General features: G+C 40.4%; 1 protein-coding gene across 4 annotated transcripts in view; it reads right to left on the minus strand.

Annotated features, from left to right (window-relative positions):
• Nucleotides 1-14160, minus strand: part of kif5ab (kinesin family member 5A, b) — a 62476-nt gene that overhangs the window by 40576 nt on the left and 7740 nt on the right. For all 4 annotated transcript variants that reach the window (XM_036002661.1, XM_031301716.2, XM_031301715.2 and 1 more), the window contains exon 2: nucleotides 1396-1483. In XM_036002661.1, the coding sequence (XP_035858554.1) occupies nucleotides 1396-1483 (88 nt within the window). The remainder of the gene's footprint in view (nucleotides 1-1395; nucleotides 1484-14160) is intronic.

Raw genomic sequence — 14160 nt, forward strand, 5'->3', positions numbered from 1 at the left:
ACTGTGCCACAGCCAGTAAAGCTTGTGTGCACTGAGAGGTAGATGATATTTAAGCTTGGTTAGGTGCTGAACGACCTCTGTGGCTTCACACAATAAACATTGATCACATCATCCCTGCAGCGTTAAAGTCACCAGGAGGAACTCAGTGAAGTAACAAGCGAGTTTTGATATATTATTCTATTTCCATTCATCTGATAGGAGCCACAGTGAGAAGACATTCTCACCAGTTAGGTTATAAAGCAGCAAACTGCTGAATTTCGTATTGCTTACAGTCTGATAAACCAGTGCAGTAAAAGTCAAACATCGATGAAGAAAAACACGTCACCCTGAAAGGCCGGCTGCCACGGGTTAGTTGACCACAGACTAATCCCAAAGGCTCTCAGCTGAAACACTGAGGCACCCTTCCTCCCCCCTCCTCCTTTACTCTATTGCCTTTACTCTTGCTGCAACATGTCTTCCTCTGCCTCCGTGCTGGTCATCGTGGGAATGAAACAGAGTGTGACAAATAATAGAACAAAGAATAAAGAATCTGTCTCTGAACGTAAATATGGCCAGCCAGAGATAAGATCGCTAAGCAACAGAGACCACCACAAAGTGAAACAGAAGAGAAGAGACAGAGAGGAAAGACAGCATGAGTGGAAGAGAAAAACAGAAAAGGGCAAAGAAAGAAGCAGAAAAACAGAGAGAAACTGACAAAAAAACAGAAAAGAGAGAAAGTGTAAACATGGACATCTCCCAAACCAGCTTTCTCTGGCCTTGCTTGCCCTCTCTGTTACCCTTTTCCCCTGACACATTTCAAATCTCACTTTTCATCTCATTCCTTCATTTTTCTAAATCCCTAACCTTGAATTTTTCCAACCCTGCACTGTGATACATCTCTCTTCTTTATTTTGTCTTTCCTCTGCCTACTTGGTAATCTCACACTCTGTAAGTAATCTCGCCCCCCAAATCAATCTCTTTTTCATGCTCCATCTAGAGCTAGTTCAATCAAGTTCCACACTCGCTTTAAAGGTGGCACAGAAATGAGACCGAAACGGGGAAAAAAGAGGCAGACTGGGGGAGGGGTAAAGGAAAGAAGATTCGACTCTCATCTGGTTTCGTTTGATCTAGGGACTTCTGGATAAACTAGTCCCACTGTGCTGTGATAAGCATGCAACCTGTTCTGGTTGCCCTTCAATCTGGGCATGTGGATGCTCATACCTGTAAATCGTGTGACCACACCATATCATAGAAATTGGTTTTCTCACTGCTTGTCAGGAGTCAGTGAATAGAGAGGTAACGGACAAAGCTGATAAGGAGAACCCAACGATATTGTGAGTCAAGGTGTATTGGCTTCCTCCCTCATCTCATGCATTGTGAAAAAAAAAGGGCAAGCTATTTGTTTACGTGACTCACCTTTGACAATCTGCTTGGCGCAGGTGTTGTAGACCTGTATCTGCGTGGTGTTAGTGGGGAACACCTGGTCAAACACGTACGACTTCCCCTGTGAAAGCCAACACAAACAGAGAGTTCCTTTAGATTATTGTCAACACCTCATCCTCCCCTGTGACTCCCTGTTAAAATCCGTTCTGGGAAGTTTGTGAAGCAGAATACAAGAGTGTGTGTGAGAGAGGGAGACTTCACACATCATGTTTATCACTAAAACATTATGTAAAGCCAAATTGCCACCACAAAAAGTGCCACATCAATATTTCCTTTACACACAGTGCACATGCTTTATGGACGCTGTGTCCATCTGTTTGTATTAGGCCTGAATAGCAGCACATCAATCACATTAAGAGGCCTATCTGTCTCTTTTGAGAGGAATGCATCCTGTGTTTGTGTCTGATTTTATTTGTGTGTATTTTGCGCTATTCAGAGCCAGTGGGTTTTTTGAATGAGAGCAGTGCAGCATGAAGCTTTGAGCAAAAGGCTGTGCGATCCCAGGAGAGACAGAGAAAGACATCGCATCTTAGGTGAAGCCATTAGAAGTAGCGTTCAAGGACTAAGGGAGTAAAGTGATGCAGTGGAGAGGAGGAATGAAGTGGAGGAGTAGAGCAGAGGAGTGGAAATGCAGAGAGGAAGTAGATGACCTTAAACCAGTGACAGCATGGGAGAGAGGCAGCACGAGATCAAAAAAATACAAAGAGAAGGAAAACCAAAAGGTTTTTTTAATACTGAAACTTGCTGTCAGACAGTGAAGAACCAAACAAGTCAGCCAACCAGCTGACTAACATCCAAATAAAGTCACACGGCAAACGAGAGATCTGCTGCGCACAGCGGCTGTGGCTCAGGTGTAGAGCAGTCGCCTACCAATAGGAAGGTTGGTGGTTTGATCCCTGTCCCCTGCAGTTCCATGTCGAACTGAGCAAGACACTAAACCGCGAATTGTTGATGCTGCACCATTGCTGTGTGCAACTCTAAAAGTGGGTAGACCACCCACAAACCCTGCAGACACCCACTGTGAGAAGCAGGAACACTGTAAGGGAGGCTGTCTAAACCGTCTCATTTTTTACTCTGCACTTTGTGTTGCATTGGTTGCACGACTAACATTTTGAGCATTGATGGTTTGGTATATACTAAACTCAATTTTTATTTGTCACATGAAATCGTACAAGGTACAATTCCAGTGAAATGTAAACTGTTTGATATGCTGGCTTTAATGGTGTAACATTTCTACAAGCTTTCTAAACTTTTCCATGCAAGTTAGTGACCTGTATTTAACTCTTTACTGTCTATTTTAATGGTATTCTGTTTTGTCTTTGTTTAAGTGGTTTGACAGTAAAGACAGACAGAAAAACATGATGTAATCAGATGAGATCAGTTAATGACATGCAACAAAGGTTCCCAGCCATACCAGGACTGCCACGTAACCAGCCGGACATCCCGATTTATTTATTTAATTATCGGAATGTGCATTGCAGCAAATTGCATCATTTCAAGTTAAGACTTCTTAAAAGTGTGGGGGACCTAATGCAACCAGTGATGGGAGTCATCTTTGGTCTTGACTCAGTGAGACTCAAGTGACTCATCTATGTCTCTTTTAAGCCTGCAGAAAGGCTGCACAAATTATTTCTTTTACTTCCGTTAACATTGCGAGATAGGGCATGGCCTTGGCCGAGCTCTGCACACTCTGAGTGCCCTTCTAGTTATTGCTATTATTATTTAGATACAATAAACTTTATTGATCCCACAGGGAAAAACATTAAGAAGAAAAAAATTAGGGATTAAAAAATTTAGACATGGAAAAAAGAGGAAGAAAGTGAGAGCTGCTCCAACATGCTGCCACACACGTTGCATCCTGCACACGTCATTTTTTACTGTTACATAATCTACTATAAGGAAAATGACATTTTTCTGCCCTTTACTCAAAGCCATACAACTCGGGAGGATGCTCTAAACTGTGATTATGTCTGCACCAGTGGTCTGGGATAAAAAACACCAATAATCCCCTGCACCTCCGAGTATTATATATGGGGCCCTGCGGCTTCTCAGCCTTTTTTAATGACACATTCAACAACAAGCTTGACACAAAATCCCAGTGCACACAAATATATCAGTGACTTGAATAATAAGTTCTGTTACAGGCTTTCAATGATGGATTATTTTGTAGTTTAACTCACAAAACACCATGCTCCTTTTTTAGTTCACAAGCACATATTATGTTGGTTTTCTAGTCACATTCAATTTTAACACTATTTTAACTCTATTGTAGGGACTACAAATTTGTCATAGTAAAGATGTTATTGTTTATATGGTCAATAATGAATTATGGGAAGTGATGATGAATGAATGAAAACTCTTTTATTCAAGTCGAGTCAATATTTTACACAGAGCAGTAACAACTCAACCAGGGGGAAAAAAGAATTTGAAGGTTTTTTAGTCAATCTTCGTAACAGAATTTAATGTTCACAAACAAAATGTGTTTTGTCAGCCTGTCAGTAGTATAGTAAATGAATCTATAAATTTAAATAGTTGATTTAAATGTATCTTAACCGCACCAAATCACATTAATTCAACTGGAGTTAGTTAACTGCTACTCTGCTAAGCTAGGCTAGTTAGTTAGCAGGGTTCGTTTATCTGCCTCTGTTATTATAAGATTCAGCCACTGCCTTATTTATGTGGTAAAACAAACTCAGTTACTTAGATGTTGAAACTTCATAATTTATTTTTAAATTACCAAACAAGTAGAAAAGTGGGGATAAATTAGCTTTACCAGTTAGCTCTCGCTTGCCGGAGTGCAGTCACAACTCTGTTTTGTAGTCCCGTAATGTAAATTGTTTTTTCTAGCATTACACATTTCTATGTCATAATATTTTTTTATATTATAAAACATATGTCAAATAGTCAGATCAGACCAACAGTCACAACCTGGTTGGTTTTAACTCAGTTTTTACCAGCTTTACCAGTTTTGGCTCATAGGGCTATACATGATTTTAGTTGACTTATTATACCACTTGATGAAATGTATTAGTTCAACTTTCAATGTAGCACCTGCATTTTCATCTGATTGAAAAATATTAAATTAGATATACTCTTATAGACAGCTGGTCATAATGCCATTTTCAGTTACCATGGTTTAACATGCAGAATGTTACTGCTGGATCAGTTATATACAGTACACTGACTGAAACAGTAACATAACTTACATCAAGAAAAAGAGTATTTAAATAGTTCACCCTTGTGATCTTTTTCCACACTTTCTTAAGTCAATATTTTGAGACCAATATATTGAGAGAGGAGTACTTAGTGCTTCTGTTCAGCCCCTTTTGTAAAGAAAAGCCACTAAGGAAAAGGAAAATAATGGAATTTTTGCCACTCCCAAGAGCTGAAAATCAGGCAGCATTACTGCAGTTTAAGACGTTGAGTGAGAACATTTCCACAATTACCTCCCACTCTACAGTGCTAGCTTTGTATAAAATAATTTGTTTGTGACAGTTTGGCAGAACCCAAGTTTCAATTTTACGTGTTATTTCTCTTCTATTTCTTAATAGGGTGAACTGTTTAGCTATTGTTTTTAAGTGCTTTAATCACAGCTGCAGGTACAAGCAAGCTTCCTATCAGAACTGATTAAGGCTGAATCTGCTTCCAATGAGCCATTTGTCAAGCTGCACAGTTCACAGATGTAAACCACACCAAAGACAGGGAGGGAGGGAGAAATCATGATGGTGTCTGCATTGGGGTGAATAAAATGAGTCAGTTATATAAGCTGGAAGAAAAACAGCCCTTTGCCAATCATTTGTTCCGCTGGCTCCACTGTTACAACACTAATCTTTCTGCTGCAGAAATATGATAATAGCATAAATGTACTAAACATTCTGTAAGATCTCTATCTGAGCGTCCATCTCTCTGCCTGTCGTTCGGCCAGCTATAGAAACACTTACTTGTTTGTATAATTTAACAGATGTCTTTTCAATTATGTGCATGCACGCCGATGTCTAAAGCAGGAATGGGAAGCAAAAGAAGTGTGTGTGTGTGTGTGTGTGTGTGTGTGTGTGTGTGTGTGTGTGTGTGTGTGTGTGTGCAGACATTGTGCATTGCCCTCAGCTTTGTGTGTGATGTCAAACACCCACATGCCCTGTCCAAGCCTACAATCTGCTGCTGTCTGCTAGGAGACAAAGAGGTAGTGGGTTGCAGGCAGAGAGAGAGAGAGAGACAGACAAACAGACAGAATTAAAAACTGCAATAATCAACAGAAACTGTGAGAACCATTACAGTGGGTAAAGAATAGCCGAAATAAAAGACTGAGATGAACAGAACCAATACAAGGAGAAAATAATCAGTGAGTAGAAAATTCAAGACATACTGTATATTCAGTATAGACAGCAACAAAATGAGAGATAAAGAGAGTGAAATACAACCACGATCAACAATGACAGCAGGGGGAGGTGGAGAACACATAAGAACAAGAGAGGCAATTGACTGAAGGCAAGAAAATTAGTTAACAAGAGGCAGTAAAAGAAAAAGGACAGGGAGGAAGGGTTTCAACAGGAGCTGTTGAATTTAAATGGAGGCCTTCTGGTACACAGGGTTAATACCCTTGGGACCAAAGAGGCCTCTCTCTAACCAGAGGGCTTGGCAAGGGTCGCAACAGACACATACATCACACATACAGCGTACAGACACATCTAAATGTTGCACATATGTCTGTATGCAAACAATAACTTGCCATAAATGTACTAGTCTCGCTTTGCCAGACCATCCACATGCTGTGGAGCGGAGAAGGGTCTGGCTACTCCACACAGCATTCTGGGATGGGAGAAAAACGTGCTCTTGGTTATTGGCATTTCTTTAAACCAAACACAATCGTCATGGGTGGTGCTAAGCTCCGCACGGAACCACTGCAAAATAGTCGTGGGAGAGAAAACTCAGATTGGACAGATAGTCTAGCTAGCTGTCTCAATTCACCATGCAGAGATCTATGGAGCAGTTAACCATAGTCCTCATAAATCCAACACAAAGAAAGCGGAAGAACATGGAAATCGGCGAAAATACATGCATCCAGCGGAATTTCCTGCAGCACCAGCGCAATCCCGGAAGTGAAACGACAAGGAAATAGACTATGAAGGTACTAACAAGTCTAATGAGTTTGAGACTTAACATGCTTTTTCTCGGTGCAGTCAGAAACCATATGTCAAAACAAGAATCTAATCCTGGTAGGTCTATTAGGCTGTACATTATGACAGATTTTAAATGCCTACATGTATAAGGAAACTCTTGTTGCAGTCAGTTTCTTTTATAAGTTCCTTGGTTGCAGTGTACAATATGTGAATGACATCAGCTGACAGGAAGTAAAGAAGTTATTGTAAACAAACATTGTGATTGGGTCTATAGATTATATCAGTTGTATTAGCGTTTTATGCATGCATTTATAATTAAATGAAAAACCTATGTCAAATGACAATTATTTAGCCTTTCGCCTTTAATAAAACAGAAAACAAAGTGAAAAGGTGTATTGCATTTCAGAGTTATCCAGCAGGGACAGCCGTCCAACAATAGTTGAGATATTTCAATCAACATTGTCATCCTTTCAGCCATGGCACTAGTGTGGCTAAAAATGTTACATATGAGTGTTTCATCTGCCAACTCAATGATTATGGTCTATTCAGCTTTAGGCTACTAAAACTACTTGTTTAAAAAGGTACACTTAGCATTGTTTTTACCACTACCGGTAAAGAAATGTATTATTGTGCTTTAGATACTGTGGGTATTTCATGTTTTGCTGTATTGTTGTCTGCTGGCTGTACAAACAATTACCCCTCAGGGACAATAAAGATACCTCAAACCTTAAACCTTGAACCTTGAACATGCCAGGAAAGTCAAGAAAGAAGATTGCTACAATAGCCTGCAAACATGAATGTAAACAATGCAGACTTGTTAGGCATCAAGGATATATTTGATGTATTTTATTGAGAACCAATGAATGTAAACTAGGGCTGAACGATTTTTGAAAATAATCTAATTGCGATTTTTTTCCCAAATATTGCGATTGCGATTCGATATTTGATTATTTTTTTAAGCTCTTTGTCTTCTGTATTATTCAACAAATAATAATAATATAATAATGTATAGTATGAACACACAATTACACACTAGACAGTTAAATAAGTAAAAATATAGTATATAGTATATATCTATATACACACATTCCCACACAACACTGTATTTTTTTACAGTGCACAGAGAGGAGCTGCCTCCAGCCCCTCCCCCTCGTGCTGCCGTGTGCACTTGTTCAGAGAGGCTATCGTTGCGTTAGCTAGTTGCTGGTGTTCTTGCCGTGGGATTAACTGTACTAATAAAACTGTTGAAACCCCGCGGCCACGCTGCTGTGAAAGCTCCCCGAACGTCATTTATCAGTCTGATTGTTACCCCTCTCAGTGGCAGCTCCTCTACTCCATATCTTTATAACGGAGCTAACCGCTAACCGGAGCTAACCGCTAATCAGAGCTAATCGTTGCCAACCGAGCCTTGAGTTCTGTGTGCCTGTATCCATTAACTGCATGTATGGACTCAAGCCCGAATGAAACCCTTCATTTTATTAAAATGGCTGTAAAAGTTTTAAACTACAACTCAGAGTTGTTTGAATGACAGAAATCAGCTCAAGGTACGGCGTAGCGTTAGCGTGCTAGTTGATGCTTTCTCTGCAGAGTGCAGACTGATTTGCTCTTGCGAGTCATGTGACCAAATCGCAGCCTTTGCGATTAGGAAATCGCGTTTTAACATATCGCGATATTATCGCAAATGCAATTAATCGTTCAGCCCTAATGTAAACATAACTTTGTTGTTTACAAGAAAACTCCATAGTGCACTTCTAAGGGTAAGGAGAGATCATCATCATCATCATCATCATCAAAACAAATCAGTCATAGTTACGAAACAAACACCTTTGTGTTGGTTATTCTCCCCATCGACCCCAATCTCCCTAAAAGGTTTTGCGGCACTATAATTACCTCATGCTACATCCACCTTTGCTTCTGACAGACAACAGGTATTACACAGCCACAAAAGGTTAGCCTGGTCCTACCAGACTCTCGTACATTTCATTTGTACAGAGAGTCTGGCCACTCTCCATTGACAAGTGTTAACTTCCTTGAAGGCGGGTACTCTGTTGAAGTTTAAAACTATTGGATCTGCCCAGAGCCACTCTGGTAGCCTGGCTCCGCCCTCCTACGTACTGTCTGGTAGGACCAGGCTAACAAGAGGGGAGACGACAACAACTATCGGCTTAGCATCGCTAGCGTTCGCCTTAGCCAACTCCTTCACCACTAACGAAGCAAGCTTGAAAATCAGACTGTTCCCGAACTCCGTGGGGAGGAGGGCCACAACATCATGGCCACCAACAAAACACAGCAAAGATTGTTCTTGCTCAGGCTTTAACTTCTGGATATTTGGCAGCGTTGCCACAATGGACCGCATCTTTCTCCGCCGCCATTACGGAACTACAACTCAAACTAGCGCACGTCACGACCTCAACGTCATCGTTCTCAGCCACTCCCTCTGTTCGCTGATTGGACCGCCAAATATTTGGCCGGAGAAAACCCAAGAATATACTGCAAATCCAGATGGAGTACTGAAGGAAAATGAAAATTGAGCGGAAGTACGTAGGAGGGCGGAGCCAAGCTAACAAAAGGTTGCTTGTCAGGAAAATGTAAACTCATTTTAAGTGTTTGAACAATTTACCATTTCCTTTCTTGAAGGTAACAATAGCCACACAAAAAGGCTAACACACAAAACAACTCCCCCTGCATCTGGTGAATATTTGGTGACTGCCAAAGCTTGCTGCGAGGGAACAATACTTTTCAACGGCACATTTAGATCACATTTAGGGAAGTTTCATTCATTCATTCACATTTTTCTTCTCCATCTAGTTTCACACCACAGCATCTCTACCACTATCCAGGAGAAATATTTTAAAGGCAGAGCTGAATGAGATAATAAGAAGATTAGACATGTGTCCCTCCTCCTCCTACACATTGGTGGGCTGCAAAGTCAGGAAGGCAGGAAGGCAGAAAGGCAGGTGGCTGCTCACTTTCTGCTCCATGGGTCCTTTACAGTGGTTTGGTGTTGGTGTGTGAGCTTGACTGAGTGTAGAGGAGAAAAGCAGGAGGGGTCCTATGTGTGTGTGTGTGTGTGTGTGTGTGTGTGTGTCAGTCTCCCCCCAACTAGGGCTGGTCAATATATCGATATTATATCGACATGGACATATGATGCTAGATATTGTCTTAAATTTTGGATATCGTAATATCGTTATATGACACAAGTGTCTTTTCCTGGTTTTAAAGGCTGCAAGTAAAGTGATGTAATTTTTAACTTACCAGACTTACTAGCTGTTTTAATTATTTGCCTTTACCCATTAAGTCATTGTATCCACATTATTGTTGATTATTTATCAAAACTCTCATTGTGTTAATATTTTGTAAAAGCACCAATAGTCAACCCAACGATATCGCGGCAATATCGGCATTGCTGTATTTGGTCAAAAAAATCGTGATATTTGATTTTTTTCCATATCGCCCAGCTCTGCCCCCAACCTCACAAACTCATCAACTCCTCGTCTCTCTCCTCACACAGATAAATGCACATGCAAGCACAGAGAGACTGACAGGAGAGAGGAGTTCATTCTGCCAATGTCTGCTCCATCCGTCAAGCTAATCAGGCTTCGAGCCCCAGATAACAGCATAATTAGCGATTCTTTCGACAATAGAAAACTCCTTGCAACTGCAAACGCTCCAGTCACACAATATTACCAAACATAACCGTATTTCCTAATTCACACTGCTGACAAGTCTAAGCAGAATCAACTGGCACAGTGCCCCGAGGGCAAAGTGGCTCTCAATGTTGACTGAATGCTGAGATGCAATAGTGGAACTATCACTTTTGAGTTGTCTTGCAGCTATCTTGTAGTTATCATAGCATTGTTTAAATAGCTGTTTTACTTAATCGCTAGCTTAGTGAACCAAAGTTTACCACCCAGCATTACATTGTTAACACTCTGGTAATAATTTCACTTAGTTCCCTGCGTCAAGTTGTTTATTAAAGATCCACACATTGAAGTGGAGCAATTAGTCCCCGAATCAAAGTGAAATTTGTTGCATAAATTATCAGGATGAGTGAGGGAAACAGGAGACAGAGGAGTGGAGAATAGAGGGAAGGGAAGATTGGGCTATGTTCACCGAGTTTCAGACCAGAAAATAGGAGCAATATCAACCTCCCTATAGACATTAGTGGAGTGGGAAACAAAGAGATTCTGAGAACATCCAATTGAGGAGAGAGAGACAGAGAAAGACAGAGTGACTGATTGTTAGAATGTAAACCACGACAGATGAACCAAGATGCCAGCCAGACATTTGCAGAAAATATAGAGTCAGAGAAGACAGCAATAAACATGATGATGCGCATTCCTTTATTTGATTCTGAGTGTGTCTGGAAAATGACACACTCACTCCAGAAGTCCCACCGCAACTCGACCTACCTGTCTGTTAGGAATGAATATTATGCTGCAATGTCTTTGATACACACCACAATGTACCCGCATCACAGAAAGTATTAGAAACTGTCTGTAAGTACTGAAATCTTGTTTACTTCTTTTGGATCAGGTAGTTCCTGATTTAAATCCAAATGTTGACAGTTGAGTTTCAAAGTTGATTCTTGACCTTTGAAAAAACAGTTGACAAAACAATCTCACCTCCATTCAGTGGATGTCCATTAAAGCAACATTATGTAACATTCATACCTGCAAAGTCAGAAGGGCTGAAAAAGGTGACACATGTCTCCCCCCTGTTCTGTATTTTAAAAAATATAAAACAATAAAAAGTTGATCTAAAAATTGCTAAGGCCACAGGGTCAAAATTAAATGATTTATTAAAAATGTAATAACAATAACTTATAACAATAACTTATTTCACCAGTAAATTATTGTTAAACGACAACAACAACCACTGGATGGGAAATGGGTATTTTACCATAACTTTGAATGCACCACGAGGCTGGCAAGGCGAGGCTGAGTCTGTATTTTTCAGACAACGGCAGCTACAGTCTGGTGTTAGAATCCTCTACAGTGAAATACAGTTACACTTTACACCGTTTAGCTGTCAGCATTTTAACCGTGTTTACTCCAGCTAGCTAGCTAACGGTAGGCTAACGTTACCTGCTGTCGAGTGTAGTGTTAATAGCGTCCCATGCGGCGATGTTTCAGTTCCCTCTAACGTCTGTTTTTGGAGCATCAGAGAGAAGCGCAGGCATTTAAGTGGCACCTAAATAAGGCATCGAAATCCGCGTTGCTATTTGGTCTGGTAGATAACCAGACCAAATAATAGTTAAGGTATAGTTAAAATAGTTAAGGCACCGGGTCTCGGAGCCCCCCCCCCCCTCCTCCCCAAAATAAAAACTCTTCGGATCTACACGATTCACGTGGATGACATTTTCCCATTCAAAACGGCGATTTTCGCCGAAAAGCGACTAGTTTGCAGGTATGAACATTGATATTTTTTGCGATTTGGAGCCCCTACAGAGTGCAGTTGACTTCTATGCTGCTGTCGTAAATATGGATAGCTGTACCCGTGCATTTCTTATGATTGTATTACTTATGATCAAAAACTAGCGAGGTGACAACTTTGCTAACACAGCCAAACATCAAGCAAGTGCAACAACACACTAACGGTGCTCTGTGCCCTTTAGCGCATGTCAGCGATCCTCTGTTGTTAAGAGCCAGACAAGCAAGTTTGTGTGCTCATTCTCCGGGGGAATAGCCATTGAATTTATTGACCAAATGAAGGTACAAAAGCTTCCGGAATCATGAGGCAGGCAGGGCAGGATGTGACACAAAGTATTCCTTTAAAGTGCAAAGAAAAATGGCAATTTGAAAATGTACAGTTACACGATAACTGAGCCAATTCCATCTGCTGATGAAGATCATGTGCAAAGACCAAAAGCATCTACTAAATGGACTTTGAGGTGAGATTATATCATCAACTTGACAGTTTTTATATCGTTGTTATGCTCCACTAGGATCCCAAAACTTAAAATAATACAGCCCTACTGTCTTTTGCGGTAAAAAGGGCTAAGGCACACATAGTAGAGTCCAGAAGAACCTCTACCAGCAAAGCACACTGAATATTATACCCAGTTCAAATAGAGTGTCAATGCAGAAACTGCAGAGACTGAGATAATAAAATAGATTGAAAGAGAGGGAGAGTGAAGAAAAGGGCAAGAAGAGAGGAAAACACTTGTCAGAGATGACAAAGACACCTTATCATTGAAGTGACACTTTGACTGTTCCTGCGCTCGCCTGCATTGTCACGTTCGATTGGGCCTCCAGCCTTCACATGCCTTCCAGTTATTTACGTTATAGATTTATAGAAATCATACACAAAATAGAAATTAACCTTGAGAAAGAAACATGTTGTTTAACATCAATTTGGACCAGCGACCTCAGCCTGGAGCGAAGAGCTTCCATCACAACCTGAGACAGTCTGAGAGTTTCAATGTCAAAGGAAAGATCTGAGGTCTTGTGGATTACTCTACCTTATTTCAGCCAACAGCCACATGCATTTAGCTCAACCTGTGTATAAGTAAATCGAGTCAAAATGAATTCACAAAAGGTACGAGATTACTCCTGACAGCAGCTTTGTCTTTGTCTGTGCTGCTTTGGCACAACGGGAGAAAAAGCCAAACACATTTAGCATTTAATAAGAAAAAAGGAGAAAGTCTTGTTTTTCCGGTTGCAAGCTTACCTTAAAATAGCATCGTGCCTAAGTGCTAATATAGCTCTGAATGTGTAAAATAATCTAATCAACACTTACTGTGAGAATAGACAGCGTGTCAGTTTATCACAAGTATAATTTTATCTTAATGTTTTCTTGTTAAAAAGAGGGGCCAATGTATCATGTGTGAGAGGGAATAACAATTTAACAAAAACTTGCAATAATGCTCCTCTCTTCTTGAGAGTGAAGCCATGTTAAGAAAGAAAGCTCTTAACGGAGCCATTGATTCCTCTATACCAGTAATTCAATTAGTACATAAACCTGTGAGCCAACTGTATTGACTGAATTTAGGCGAGAAGTGATGCCCCAATGAAATAATAATGCCACCAACTTATAATGCAGACATTCCTAGCTCTGTGCCAAATTGAAATAGAGATTTTGTGTGGTCCTTGTACACAGTTCCAATTAAGTCTGAATCCAAAGCCTCGACACTGTGTCTGATCCTCAAAAGCACAACTGCCAGAGTAAGACACATGCAGTATTCCACATATGCCATCGAGCCGCGTTGCACCATTCGTATGAGCCCTGTTAATGACCACATGCATGGCAGAGAATGAATAATAATGGAAGAAGTCCTAGAAATGTAGCAACATAAGCACAATATTAACCTGTGTTCGCTGGCAATTGAAGTACAGGGAATAGCTGAGTGGAAAATGAAGCAATCCATGAAGTAGTAGCAAGCAATGACTTAAATTTGCTGTAAAAATCAACAACACAGTTAAAGCGAGGTAATTTGGATAAAAAGGCCTCCAGAAATAAAAAAAAGTGAATGGGTTTTAGAAGTTTGCATAAAATGGATTTAATTAGACACTCGTAAAAGAGAAAAAAATATGTATGTGATTACCGATGTATCTACTGGGAGCCACAAAGAATCAGCTTCATGGTATTTGTAGCCAGGAGAAGTGTTTTTAAAGGTCTG

Source organism: Sander lucioperca, chromosome 6 (genome assembly GCF_008315115.2).
Source record: "Sander lucioperca isolate FBNREF2018 chromosome 6, SLUC_FBN_1.2, whole genome shotgun sequence".
Taxonomy (NCBI): Eukaryota; Metazoa; Chordata; class Actinopteri; order Perciformes; family Percidae; genus Sander; species Sander lucioperca.